Below are 13,663 nucleotides of genomic sequence, written 5' to 3'. Positions count from 1 at the left end.
TTTTGACCTCAAGAGTGTTCAGAACTGCCTGGTATTTAGCATAACACATTGATTGCAGTGCTGATTTACAGAGAGACAGATTTAACAGAGCAGCACATCCATGATGTTTTTTTGGAGAGGGTATGAAACCAGAAGAGCAGTGTAACACCAGCAGGATCAATGGCCTTTTCCTCTTATCCTTGCAGTCCAAGGGTGGATAACTTTCTTCTTTCGTGGCATGCTCATCCTAAGCAATGCAAATGTGGCTAGAGCTTGATGGGAACTTGTTAACAGTAAAAAAAGATTCCATTAGTAATGGACTTAAGTGTTTTTATTTTAATGAAGAGACCTAGAATGTATGCCACTAAAATATAGAGGTTAAGTGCCTATATATCTGAGGTCTTGCTGATGGGTTAGCTAATAGCAGCAGCTGTCACAGGAATCTGACAGCTTGCTGCTTTACCCTGCCTGCAGAAAACTTTAGTTTCCAGGCAACTCTGAAGCTTTTAAAAGCAGCATTTTGAAAATACAACTGTCCTAATAGGACAGAGGGCACCTCCATGTACTTGTGGGCCAAAAAAGCAGCAGTATGCACCTCTTTGCCCTCCCTGAGCTATGCTGCTCCTGTAATGGTAAGGACAATGGAAGGAAGAGTGAGCAGCAGTGTAGGGCAGGGTCAGACCTGGAACAAGCATCAGGCAGAGGAGTTGAATGCTCTTTTTTCAGGCCTCCCCACTTGAGACCTGGGGTAAAGAATGCACTCCTGCTTAAGTCACCGTATTACAGATAAAATTCATGCCTCCATTCTGATCTGACCTCATACTATTATTACAAATGACTAACAAATCTTGCTGCAGCTCCCTTATCGCTCCTTTGTCATTCCAGCTGTCATTGAGGACTGAGATAAGGTTTTTGCAGGATAGCACAAGGTGCATCTCTTCTCTTTTGTGCTATATTTTTAGGTAAATGGGACACTGGTGCAGGGCTAATGTCTTACGTCATTGGTAATATTTGATGGATATTGGGTGGCTTGTTTTTTTTTCCTTTCAGCTCTAAATACTCAGAAAGCAGCAAGGTTGTGTGGCACGACCTGCATGAGGGGAGCATTGCCTGCTTCCCCTCCCTCCCACCCAGGAGGTTGACAGGTCCTGCTCCCAATCTCTTTCAAATTTAAGATCAGAACAGCACTAACCCTCTTCTCAAAAAGGTTTCATGGGGCTCCAGTTCCACCACATCACCATTTGTTCCCCAACTGTGGAACGTATTGTAAGTCAGTGAGTGCCAGACTATCAGAACCATATATCAAAATGTAATCAATGATTGCTAGAGAAAAATGCCTGTGAAGTGAGAGATGTTCATGTCCCCTCAGCTTTAAGGGAACAAATTAATCCTATATCTCCTGGAAACATGGGTTCTTCCTGTTTAAGTTGAGCTCTGCCTGGCAGAGGAGGCCACCTCCATCTCCCTTCTTTTTGCCAAAGACAAAATGTTTGCTCACAGGAAACAAAAACATTTTGAAGGCAGGTATGTTTGCATGCAGGGAAACCACAGAAAACAACAATGTTTATTTAATCCCAACAGATTTTTCATACTTTGAATAGTAATATTTAGCTTTGCTGCTGAGGTGAAAAAAGCAGAAACTTGAGGTGTGTATCCCTGCAGTCTCAATTACACATGAGAAAACCAGATCAATTTAATGCTGACAGCAATTCTGAGCCCCCAGGTTTTTCTGTGCTGCTGCTTGGTATTGGGCAAGAGGAGGAAAACATGCTTCAGGGCAACTGGAGATGGAGGAGACTGCTTCCTACCCAAGTTATGGAAAGATATGAATGAAGTTGCAGCCAGCACAGAGAAGGGAACAGATTTTATTCATGCTGTAAAGGTTTAAAAAAATCAGTAAATTCAGTGTGTCCTGGATCTGTGAGGATCTGGAGGAGGCAGTGATGGCCCAAAGGCCATACAGTTCAGTGGAGGGCTCTGCAACTGAAGGGAGAAAGGGAGAGTAATACTTCAGGGAAGTTTTTATTCAAACATGTAATGCATTTTGACAGGCTTTTAAAATAATGTGATACCTTTCTGAGCTCAAGCTGAGCTGCATGTGATTGAAAGTGGGATAAATGTCCTGGAGTGCACTAAGGCTTCCTACGTTTACATTGCAAGTAGGGTGTTAAGGAGCAGTGTGGCAAGGGAGGAGTTCCTGCCGTATGGCAGTGGGGTAACTTTAGGAATTGTTTTCAGGTCAACAGACAGTCAGCTGAAGCTGTGGAACGTGGGGAAACCTCACTGCTTGCGCTCCTTCAAGGGTCACATCAACGAGAAGAACTTCGTAGGGCTTGCGTCCAACGGAGACTACATTGCCTGTGGTGAGTAGAGCAGCCCTCCCGACGTGCTAATGGGGTTCCTCGGAGCTGGGGCCCCTCCAGTTCCAAAACACACCAGCACTTGTGCTATGTAGCTGCGTGGGCTTTTTAATAAGAGTATTATTCTGAACTTCCACCCTCCTTCCCTTGCCGGGGAATAGCATAAGCAGCCCTGTCCTAAGGGGGTCTATAGTTGTTTTTTTTCCGTTTCAGATGAGCTGTTTGTGTATGATGATTCAGACCTGCTTGTCATCAAAATCAACCACTAATGTAATTGCTGTTGATATGACTTAGGTCTTTCAAGCTTAACAACTGGCACATCCTCCTGCATCACCAGTAGCCTGGGCCACAAGAGGGTCCTGTGCTTGTCACTTAGTGCAACATTCTGCGTGCTGAAGCAGTAGCAAAGAGCTCCTTAGAAGACTGAATCATCAGTTACCCCGTTGACTGTTCCTGTCCTTTCCCTGCTTAAGTTGATCTGTGGAAGCTGTGTAAATGCACAGCTTTTTTTGGTGGGAAAGCAGTGACAGGCTGATAGCTGTGGGACGAGCGGGACAGCTGTGCCAGCACTGAAGGGAGGACCTTACTTAGCTTGCGTGTTCTCTGATTTCTGTGCAGCTTGCAAGGCAGGAATCAGGATGGATTTCTAAATAAAGCCTGCACAGACTAGTCTTTCTTGCTTAAACCTCCACAGACCAAACTGTCATACTTGATTATGGCAGGCAGAACTTTGACAGTGCTACCTGCCTTTGAGCTGTGACACCGAGCGGGCTGGGTGCAGCGGTGTTTCATGTGGTAGCATAGATGCTCTGCTCAGAATGCCCTGAGGAAGTTTATGGGGGGTTGTCAGGATCCTGTAGGTTTTGCAAGTGTGCTGCATACTGCAATTGTCTTATAATAAAACCTGGTCCTGTTATTAAGCGTGGTGGAAGTTTGCTGTGGAGCACTCCCAGCTGTCAGGGCACCACAAGCGGGATGATAACAAGAAGGAGGAAATGTCTGATCTTGTCTTAAGCAATGGAAGAGCTAAGAACCCTTATTTCTATTCCTGCTACCAGAACCTAATCTTATATATTTTTATTTTATTTTTTTTTTTATTTCTAGGAAGCGAAAATAATTCCCTGTACTTATACTATAAGGGCCTCTCAAAGACACTGCTGACATTCAAGTTTGATACAGTCAAAAGTGTCCTGGACAAGGACCGGAAAGAAGATGACACAAATGAGTTTGTGAGCGCCGTGTGCTGGAGGGCACTACCAGATGGGGTAAGCTTTCTGCTAGGGTGCAGAAGGAATGCCTCCTGCTTCCTCACAAAACAACATTGCTGAGGGTTTGACTGGTATTTTCACTTGGTATTTTCCCATTTATGGGAAAACTATGGGTATTGCAGATCAGTGTGAGAACATGAATATCTGCAGGGTAACTGAAATGCTGGGGGAGAAGGGACTGCTGTGCTCTTAACTCTTCCACCTGGGTGTTTGAATTCCTCTACATGGCATCTGAAATCTCAAAAGCATCATAGGATTTCTGGCACTCACATGTAGGGTTTTTTGGGTGCATTAGTGGGGTTTTTGTTGCTTTAGTGATGGCAGCTGCAGATACTCACTGTGGAGCCTTGTCTCAATGTTCCTGTGTCTGTCTGGGATTGCTCAGGGGAACACAACCCCCGTGTTTAGATGAGTAGATAAGTAAAGGAGGTGAACCCAGGCTGCAGCCACCTCAGTGACTGTTCCAGTGACACTTAATTCAAATCCATAGCATGTGTCCTAATGCTGCAGGCAGGCCTGACACAGCTTTTGTGAGTCTGGCCTTTCGGCACAGGGCTGCTCTGGAGGACAAAATGCTGCTTTTGAATTCAGAGTGCTCTTGAAAAGCTTGCATTAAAAAACAATGAGCAAGTAACCCTTCTATGTACAAGGGTTTGCAGATCAGATACTTAATGTGCTTGTTGGGAAGGGGAGGAAAGGACCTCATCTTAAATGCAGTCTCACAAGTAGCTGAAGTGGAATGTTGCCTAACTGATGTCCTGAGATGTTGCATTCACAAAGATGGGGCTTGGGAGAGGCAAGGTCTACCAATCTGTTTCTGTATGAAGGAACTACCCCCACAACTGTCATTCAGTTGTCACTGACATAAACTCACTTCAGATAGACACTTCTGAATCAAAACAAAGATAAACCCACATGCCTGGAACTGCCCTTTGTGTGTAAAAATACGAAGTGGGCTGTTGTGGTTCGAACGGTAGGCATGAGGCTCGGTGCTGTAGGGTCACCATCTTCTTTCTGGCTGGGGATTTAGGAGGGTGTGGTGTACACAGGTGTCATGTCTCAGATGAAGAGTGGCTGTTGTAAGTTGTGTAATTCATCTTTCTGCTGGATGGAAATGTGATGTGGGAACCTGGGTGTCCAGAAATGCCCTTCCCTGAACTGCCTTCACTGCAGTGCTTGGGTCGTCCTGCCCACTGCCCTCCTGGGCAGCTCTTCTACAGGGATTAACAGTGATGTCCCACTCCTGGAGTTATTTCTGATACCATGCCCTTAGCAGTCTTTTCTCTGATAAATATGCTTTACTCTGATAGACCTTCAAACTTCTGAGCAGTCACCAAGAGGCTGTCAAGCAATTATTCATAACCAGTATGAAAAATACTGTACGAAAATGTAATAGTTAAATCAGGCCCATCAAGATTGCACCAAATAATAGTCAGGCTTCACTCCATTAATTCAGAATCCACTGCCGTTCTTATCTTTTTTGCTATCATTCCTCTGCTTTTCCCTGGGCTGCTTCTAAATGAGCCTGTTTCTCCCATGGCAGCCCCAGTACCTGGCTCTGGTTTGTAAAGAGAGCAGCAAAAAGCTGCCTGTGGTTGGAGAGCTGCTGGCTGAATAGTTTTTACCTCTGCCTGTGGTGCATGCCATGCTGCTCTACACGCCGAGCAAGCAGCCTCACTTGCTTCTGCTGAGAGGCCCTAATTCTTTCTTCACCATATCTCCAGACAAGAAGGACTTTTCACTGATCCAGCTGCACATTCCTCTTCCCTCTTGTACCAGCATAGCGATCCTCTTCTGGCCTAATTGAGCCTTTGCTCATGTTCTTAGGAAATTAAATTACTGCACAGCCAAAGGTCAGTTATGTCCACGAAGTTTCGCTCCAGTGATGAAACTCTTCTACTCTACATTTCAATAATGTTTCTCCAATTTGGCATGATTTTTTTTCACATGAGCTTCATATATACAGGCTTCCCTAAAAGCTGACATATGGGGTTTTTTTTCTAAACCCAAGAAGGCCTGTGCCTCGCAGTGCTGTCAGCATCTGTGGGGTTTGGGGAACCCACAGCTTATTCCTGCCTTAATTTGCAGACTTTGATCCTGGATGAGTCACTCTGCCTTAGTTTCCTAATTATAAGAGTCACCACACCTCCCTGTCACCGCTGGCGGTGATCCCGCCTGCTCTGCTGTGCGTGAGGCAGTTCCAGCCCAGCAGCCCTGTGAGCCTTGGGAAACCTGCCCCAGACCCACAGGGAGCACAGTGAGTAAGCTTTGTGCTGCTGTGGGCACACTCTTCTCTGTGCCTTGCTGGGTTGGTTCCGAGCACCTCCCTCGTCTCCGTTCCACGGTCACTGGGCAGCAGCTTCTGTTTGCTGCCGAGGCTGTTCCTGGGGGGGGGTAAGGCAGGCACTTCCCTGAGGCACTCACTGCTGGAGCAGGCACTGTTTCCTTACAGTGTTGCTCTCAAGGATTGTTCTTTAATTAACCTTTGGAGATGAGATGAGTAAGTTTCAGATCTGTCAGTTATCTGGGGAAGCATGAGTACATGTACTCCTTCACTTCGTGCACTTAAGTGCAGAATCTCAGATCCTAATTAAAACTTAACTAAAACTTTCAGATGAAATGTCATTGATTCTTTCTTAAATCTATTTTTATGTAATTCAGGCTTTTACTTCCTCCTGAGCCAGAGTCAAGCTGTGCCAGCAGCCCTTGCCAGAACCCATATTTTTATTTCTTTTCCTTTGCTTACAAAGATGCAGAGACCTTTTTGCAGGAGCTGTCACCTTTCCAGCTGCAGAGGTCCAGCCAGCACCTTCTTTCTACCTATATCAAAGCCATTACAAGGGAGAGAAATTATTCTTCCTAAGTGCTTATTAGCATTTTGCACCAGGATTACTCACTTTTCAACTCTTAAAAATGTTTAGAAATAAGCACTAGCTTGTAGGCTAATAATTTTGTTAGACTCTTTGGAAAAAAACAGGCAAATAAAAAGCCTCTCAGCGGGCCATTATGAAGCAAACCTCTGCTTCTTGCAGTGCTGTGTTCTGGACAAAGGTAAATAGGCTGTTTGATATTTTTTAAATAGCCCTTATTTATTGTTTGTGGGGAAAACCATTTCTTCCTTCTCATTTTATGCTAAAAATCGATCAATATTTAAAAGTAGAGAAAGCTTCAGAATACTTCTGGCCTAAGTGACCTCATAAACATGAGTTAGACACAGAGATGCTCTTCAGAACCTTCCCTGAACAAAAGCCTTTTTTTTCCTCCAAGTCAAGGATTTTATAATACATTCATGCCATCCTTTTTAGCCAGCTTGATTTCAAACATGAATTTGGTCTTGAGACTGGAAAACAACAGTCTTCTATTTCAGTAGTGTATAAACAGGGGATGCTCTTGAATACAGGGGTGCTCTTGCATAGGGAAAGGAAATTATAGCAGTGGGAGTAGTTCAGTGCACTTAAGTGGGTAGAGATGTTTTATCTGTCTTGGAAGGATAGCTCCAATTATGTTTAGGTACATGGATCATAGCTGGAGGAGATAGGTTTGTACTTTGTTTTTCCTCACGTGTCCTGCGGGATGTTTTCCCCTCCCCTGAAGGTTTGGACCTGCTCTGCCCTGTTCCAGAGTTCAAGATGTGCCTCATACAGCTATGTTAAATAATTACATCTCAAGTAGCCCTTTTCCCAGTTATGGTTAGGTTTCCTCAGAAGCTGTCAAAAGAGAAACCAAGGCTGAACCTGCTCCCAGGACAGCAAAAAGGTATTACAGCTGAACACAGAAGCAATTTGATTATGTAGATTAAGCATGGCTCAATCTATCATAATCACTGTAAAGAAGCCATTTAATTTTGTACCTGTTTGCACAAGTATTCATTACTCTAGATAAGGAGGTTACCAGGGAAGGATTTCACAAGCAGAAATGTCGAGGCTTTGATACCAGTGAGGAGATGCAGATAAGAACAGGAGAGAGCCATGCGAATTAGCTTAGGTGAAGCTTTATGTACATTTGTGGGGGTTTTCTGAGGAGTAAAGAAAGGAAATCCATTGAGAGAAAACTGCAGCCTTTAATCAGAGTGGGTGGGTGGTGAGACGTGCTGGATGGGCGCAGAGGTCTCCTGGTTCTTTGGAGGAAGGCTCTCAGTGCTAGGAAAGCGTCTCCTCTGCCTCAGCAGAAATCTATGTATGTGTTTCCTCACCCTGTTGTCACTCTTCAAAAGTCATTTTAATTTATGGGGGTCTCAAAACCAATCTGTATATGGGTGAGAGAAGCAAGCTCTGGGGTTCCAGGCTTCAGGTTGTCTTTATGCACTGTCATGTGATGGAAGGTATCTTTGTCATTAGTTCTGTACGTCTGAACTTCTCTTTGTTAGTCTCAGAGGATGAAATATTCCCTTCAAATAGGGCTTTGGTGAATCTTTTTGGAAAACAAGCTTTTCTGTTGTTTATTTTTCCTTTCCTCTGGACATTCAGCTTGCTTTCTTAATGATGTCTGGTTTGAATTCTTTAAATAGAAAGCTGTAATTGTACCACTGTAAGCTGGTCACTTAATAGGGCTGTAATCTTGTTCACAGATGAAAAGTAGCCATCCTTTGTTTCCCAGTAGCCTAATAAATGGTACACAGGAGCTAGTCAGGGGCTCTGATAATTTACAATCAGCAAATTGGCTCCCTTCACAGAAATTAATTTAGCCAATACAAATTATTTCAGGAAGTGATTCATTGGCATTTGAAAGCGCTAATTAATTTGGGTGACTTTTGAACATTAAAAATTAAACCTCCTTTGTCATTCCCAAGTAGCCGAATGCTGATTCAGTGTCATTCTTAAGTAACTCGTATCAACTGTAACTACATCTCTTGTAGCTTGAAATACAAAATCCAGTGGGATTTTGGGGGGAAAACAAGTGTAGTACTTGATATTTTTTTGTTCCGCTTTGCTGCTGAAATTTTCGAGTCTGAGAATTGATGAGAATTTTGACTTCCAGCTTCAGCTCGAGGTTGATTTATTTTTGCAGCATCCTCAGTTGGCTCTTCAGATGTCAGTTAGGATACAGTGCCTAGGTAGTAACCTAAAGCTTAGGAGATAAATGCCTGCCTGGAATGATCAGACCCAGCTGCCCCTCACTTGCCTCTGATACCAGCTGTGGCACAGTCTGCAGCGTGAGCAGCTCCAGCTGCAGTATCTTCTGGGAGGGCACTTGCTGTTCTCTGACTCACCCTTTCTTTCCTAGACCAGAACTGGCCCGTGGCACTTGTGTGCAGCCTCTCCCAAACCAGTATCCTTGCAGGTTATTCTCCAGGGCAGTGCTGCTGCTTCATGCTGGAAACACGGAGATACTTTTGTCCTCACCCTCGCGATTGAAATGCGCGGCAGTTGATGGGAGGCTGACGATGATCAGCTTTTAAAAGAAAAAAAAAGGCGAGATGTAACTTTGATCAGCTATATTCTACTGGTTTTTCTCCCCCATGTGAAAACCTTCAAAGATTTTCCTCCCTCCCATGGAAGCTGTCCAAGCCCCGTAGCCTGTGTGCTGTGAGGCTCACAGCTCTGTGTGAGGCTTCCCACTCCTCCTGACATGCCCTCTGCTCTCTGGCCTTTGGCAATGCTTTAAACATGAAGTTTTCTTTGACTTTTTTTTTTTTTTATTTTGCTGCTTTGCACTTTCCTTAGGTAGTAAATGTATTTGATTTCTCTTCCATTCTACCCGTTTCGTGTCTGTGCTCCCTTACTCGTTTGAAAATCTCAAATCTTTGTTAAAAGCAGGTGGGACCCACATATATCAGAAGATACATCATACATGCTTGATTTTTTTTTTCTTTTTCCCCCAAATCTGAGCATATTACTTATGTGTACCAACACACACTGTATTGGTTTATGTGCTGCTTGAAAGCTATTCTCTTATGCAGAATAATTTCTACCTTGCTGATAAAAGATGTCACAAGTTGAGTATGTATATGTTCCTTTGTGCTGAACGTGCTTGTGTGCTTTCATACCCATCTCTCTTCAAATGCTCATCTCAGGCTCTATTTTTTCTGTGACTAAGCAGAATTAATTAAAAAGTGCTCGGGTGATGAACAATATTTTACTACCTGTCACAAACCTTGGAGTCCAACTGTGGAGAACTTTGTGGGGGGGGAAAAATCATACTCTATTATTAACAGTTCATGCATTATATTGAAATCTCAATGTGTTGACACCTCGATCCATGTGAAAGACCATCTCGATAATGTGATTATGCAAATGACAGGCTTTAGGAGAAAGTGTTTAATTTTGAGTCTTCTGTAGAAGAATAAAAATGTTGGAAAATGTTCTTTCCTTGCTGCCTTCTCCTCCGTTGCAGGACACTCTCTGAGCTCCCTCCTGGTGAGGGCAGGACCACGCTGCTGCCGCAGTCAAGCACGGCAGGGATGAAGGGAGGGGGGCAATTCCCTCATAATCCCAATCTCTGTTCACTGTGCTGCTCCTGCCTAGTGTGTTTGGGGGCAAAAAGACATATTGCACCATTTGTTTTGCTGTTTCAGGGCTCGAGGTGGCTGGTACATCAGTACCTGTGTTAACTCTTCCTTTCCTGGATGCAGAGCCATCCATGTCCATACCACCACTGAGAACAGAGGGGCTGAGTCTCTCTTTTGTTCAGCTCTGGAAGTTCAGGTCCCCTGTGGTACTGCAGCACTCTGATATCATTCTAACTTCTATTTTAAGAACAGCTTCTTCAAGAAATGTAGGTGGCTCGGGTTTTTCTTCTTTGTTGGTTTTAACTTTACATTTGCAAACTCAGTTTCTCTCCTTCTGCAAGGTGAGGTGTTGTTTTTCCCCTTGCATAATTGCAGAAAATTGCCACGGGGTTGATTGTTTTTTTTTTTGAAGCGAAGGCAGATGAAAGTCGCACGTGTTTCTTGAATGAAGACAGTGTTTACTCTTTCAGACTTTCACAGATGATATTTGCTTACCAATGTGTCTCTTGTAATGCCAAGAGAAGTAGAGCGTGCTGTAGGTAGGACTGGGTCCTCCTTATTGGAGTCATCTTTCCTAGACCAAGTGAATGACACAGTGGCCAACATAACTCGGAGTGCTGTTGACATTAACAGTTCCAGTAGCTGATCCCAGTGGTGCACCTGTAGAGATTATGGATTGCAGAGCATTGCTGGCACAGGCAGAGGTCCGAGCAGGCTCTTGCTGTTTCCTTGGCTTTAAAAAAATCAGAGCATCCCAATGCAGCCACAAATCGTATTGCTGTGATACACACCGTGAGCTGGGGACACAAAGAAGTCTCTCTGCAGCTGTCGTCAAACTTGTAAAGGGATGTTTTTTTTCTCCTGTTGGGACTCGGCTGCTTTAGTAGCCATCAATTTTTTATTCAAGTACGAGTTTCATAACAGATGAACCCAAGTCAAGAAGTCACCTGGAGCCTGGACTCTGTGCCTGACTCCATCCCTAGCTCTCTACTGAACCATAACATTACAGTATGTGTTGTGTGGCCCTTGTATAAGCTATGTCCCAAATAGCACAACTTCAGAGAAAATTATTTGTTACTTATACTGGGGTGGAGAGAGACAAAAGAGCAGACTCAGGTTCAGAGAACACTTGCTTTTAGAACGAAATAACTGGACAACTGTTTTCCCTTCCCACCCAACCTCTGCAGTGCTGCTGTTGGGCCTTCTGGTCTGAACTCTGAAGTTCTACAGCTGCTGATTCAGTCATTGGTTATGTTATGAGGCTTGGGGGGGGGGTAGGGTTCAGATGGTGCCTGGAAAGATCCTTATCAAGAATTGTGAGCTCTCTCTTCCCATGCCTGATCTTAACATTGTGCCTTTGTCTCATGGGCATTTCACCTGCTGTGGGGATTAGAGGTGGCAGGCTTGCTCTCTGCTCCCCCACAGCTCAGACTGTGGATAGGAAGGCTCATTCCTGGTATTTTTGGGGGGGTTTATAATCACAGAATCATAGAGTAGTTTGGACTGGAAGAAACATTTCCAGGTCATCTAGTCCAACCCCCTGCAATTAACAGGGACACTTCCCACTGGAGCAGGTTGTTCAAAGCCCTGTCCAACCTAGCCTTGAATGTTTCCAAGGATGGGACATCCACCACCTCTCTTGGCAACCTGTGCCAGTGCCTCACCACCCTCAGTGTAAAAAACTTCATTATATCTGACCTAAATCAACCCTCTTTCAATTAAAACCATTCTCCTTTGTCCTATTGCAACGGGCCCTACTAAAAAGTTTGTCCCAATCTTTTATATGGGCTCCCTTTGAATTCTGGAAGGCTGCAATAATGTCTTCCTGGAACCTTCTCTTCTCCAGGCTGAACAACCTCACCTGTCCTCACAGGAGAGGTCTTCCACCCCTCTGATCAGGTTCATGGCCTCTCCACACCCACTGCATGTTATGTGTGGTTCAGTGTCCTGGAGCAGAGCCCCCTGCAAGCAGTGGGTAACAGCAGGAACTCAGCAAGTTTTGTAGGTACTGAGCCAACAGCTATTGCCTGATTTCAAGCTCCCAACTAAAGCTGAGCAGCCTTTGCTTTTACTTTCCAGTGCTGGGCTCATGCTGGCTCTCTGCTGTGTGAAGTGCCATCTGCTGAAGTCCCTGGTTGGCACAAAGTGCCGGTGAGATGAGGTCTGAGTGCCAGGAGCTGATCTCAGCCGGGCAGTATTTAGTGTGCTACAAAGCAGATGAAGGGAGTCACTTAAGACAGGAACTGCAGGGGTAGAGCTGTGTTTCCCAACACTTACTGCTAAAGGAGGACTTTGGTTTCCGATCAGAAAGAGCGAGTGAGGCAGGTTTTGAAAAGCCCTTGGCATTGGGCTCACCACCGCTTTTGAAGTGACTTCAGTGCAGCCTCAGAATTCCCACTCGAGGGTGGTGGTCTGCTGTCACTGCTCTTTGAAGGTGGGTTTATAACCTCGTTCCTTCTAACAAGTGACACTGCCTCAATTACAGCCAAAACAACCTCACAATATTGTCTTTTTATTTTTTTTCCCCATTCTTCAGTGCTAATACCGATGGCGAGTCCTGCCAGGCCACCACCATTCGGCAGTCACAGCTCATGAGCTGCATCAACCTTTTGCTCTAGTGCTCCTAATTAAGCAATTTTAATGACAGGATTTAATGTTTTACAGAGTCTAAATGAAGTGGAAAAAATATGAACTGATTTTTTTTTTCTTTCCAGCACAAGATTTTGACCAGATAATTTAACCTCTGGGTGAAATGGAAGTAGATGCCTTTATGCATAGGTGGTTTTCTCTGCAAAAGCTTTACTTTATGTAGATCTCTGCATTAATGGAGTTACTACTTGGCTTTGGGCAATTGTTCTGAAGGTTTTTGTGTGTTCTTTGCCCTTCTGTTATCAGTAACAAAACCCCAAAGCCTTTTGAAACCCAATAACTTGTGACCAGTTTAATGCCAATTGCATTCCGTGTTAGTAAAGCAAGAATTAAGGCTTGTGGAAACAACTGCTCAGACTCGTTTTCCAACAGCAACGTGGATTTGTATCCTTTTAAACTGTTTAAATAAGACTTATTTTTCTTTGAGTGCTGCTCTGCTCTAATTCTAGGGATGTGCATGGGGTGAAAACAGTCACTCCTTAGCGAGCAATCTCGTGTCTGAATTGGAACTACTTGGATATGTAATTAAGAGACCTAATTATTTTATGTAGGATACACACAGAATTATAATAATCAGTCCTTTCTAAGGAAGAGAAAACCAGTAGGATAGGAAGGTTATGTTTAGTAATGTAATGAGTGCCTTTTTGACAGAAATGGCACTGTTAAATTTGGGGTTGTGCAGCTCAATGGAATTCACGCTCGCAGGAGGTGTTTTAAATTCTGCAAGGGAAGTGCTGCTTCAAATAATTATGTCTCTGATGGTATTGTATATCATAATCACTTCCAAAACTCTTATCTAGATGCAAAAGCTGGAGAGAAGTGAGCAGTTTGGTGCAGTACTGGATTTTTTTAGTTTTACTTTGGTATGTCTGAAATGAATATTAAGTTAAGCAGAGAGGTAGAGCTGGGGCAGCCTGGGGAGCTGCAGATGAGGCAGAGCGTTGTTTCCCATGTATTTA

The 13,663-nt window shown here is 44.1% G+C and overlaps 1 protein-coding gene across 3 annotated transcripts in view; it reads left to right on the top strand.

Annotated features, from left to right (window-relative positions):
- COP1 (COP1 E3 ubiquitin ligase) overlaps positions 1-13,663 on the top strand; it is a 123,163-nt gene that overhangs the window by 87,956 nt on the left and 21,544 nt on the right. For all 3 annotated transcript variants that reach the window (XR_003916051.1, XM_018079104.2, XM_029962264.1), the window contains exons 17-18: positions 2,218-2,342; positions 3,444-3,604. Coding sequence is in view for 2 of the 3 variants with exons in the window: in XM_018079104.2 (XP_017934593.2) it covers positions 2,218-2,342; positions 3,444-3,604 (286 nt within the window). In the remaining variant the exon portion in view is untranslated. The remainder of the gene's footprint in view (positions 1-2,217; positions 2,343-3,443; positions 3,605-13,663) is intronic.

This window comes from Manacus vitellinus, unplaced genomic scaffold (assembly GCF_001715985.3).
Source record: "Manacus vitellinus isolate BGI_N305 unplaced genomic scaffold, ASM171598v3 scaffold_44_pilon, whole genome shotgun sequence".
Taxonomy (NCBI): Eukaryota; Metazoa; Chordata; class Aves; order Passeriformes; family Pipridae; genus Manacus; species Manacus vitellinus.
The sequence above is the reverse complement of the archived record's forward strand: the minus strand, read 5'-3'. Positions and strand labels throughout refer to the sequence as shown.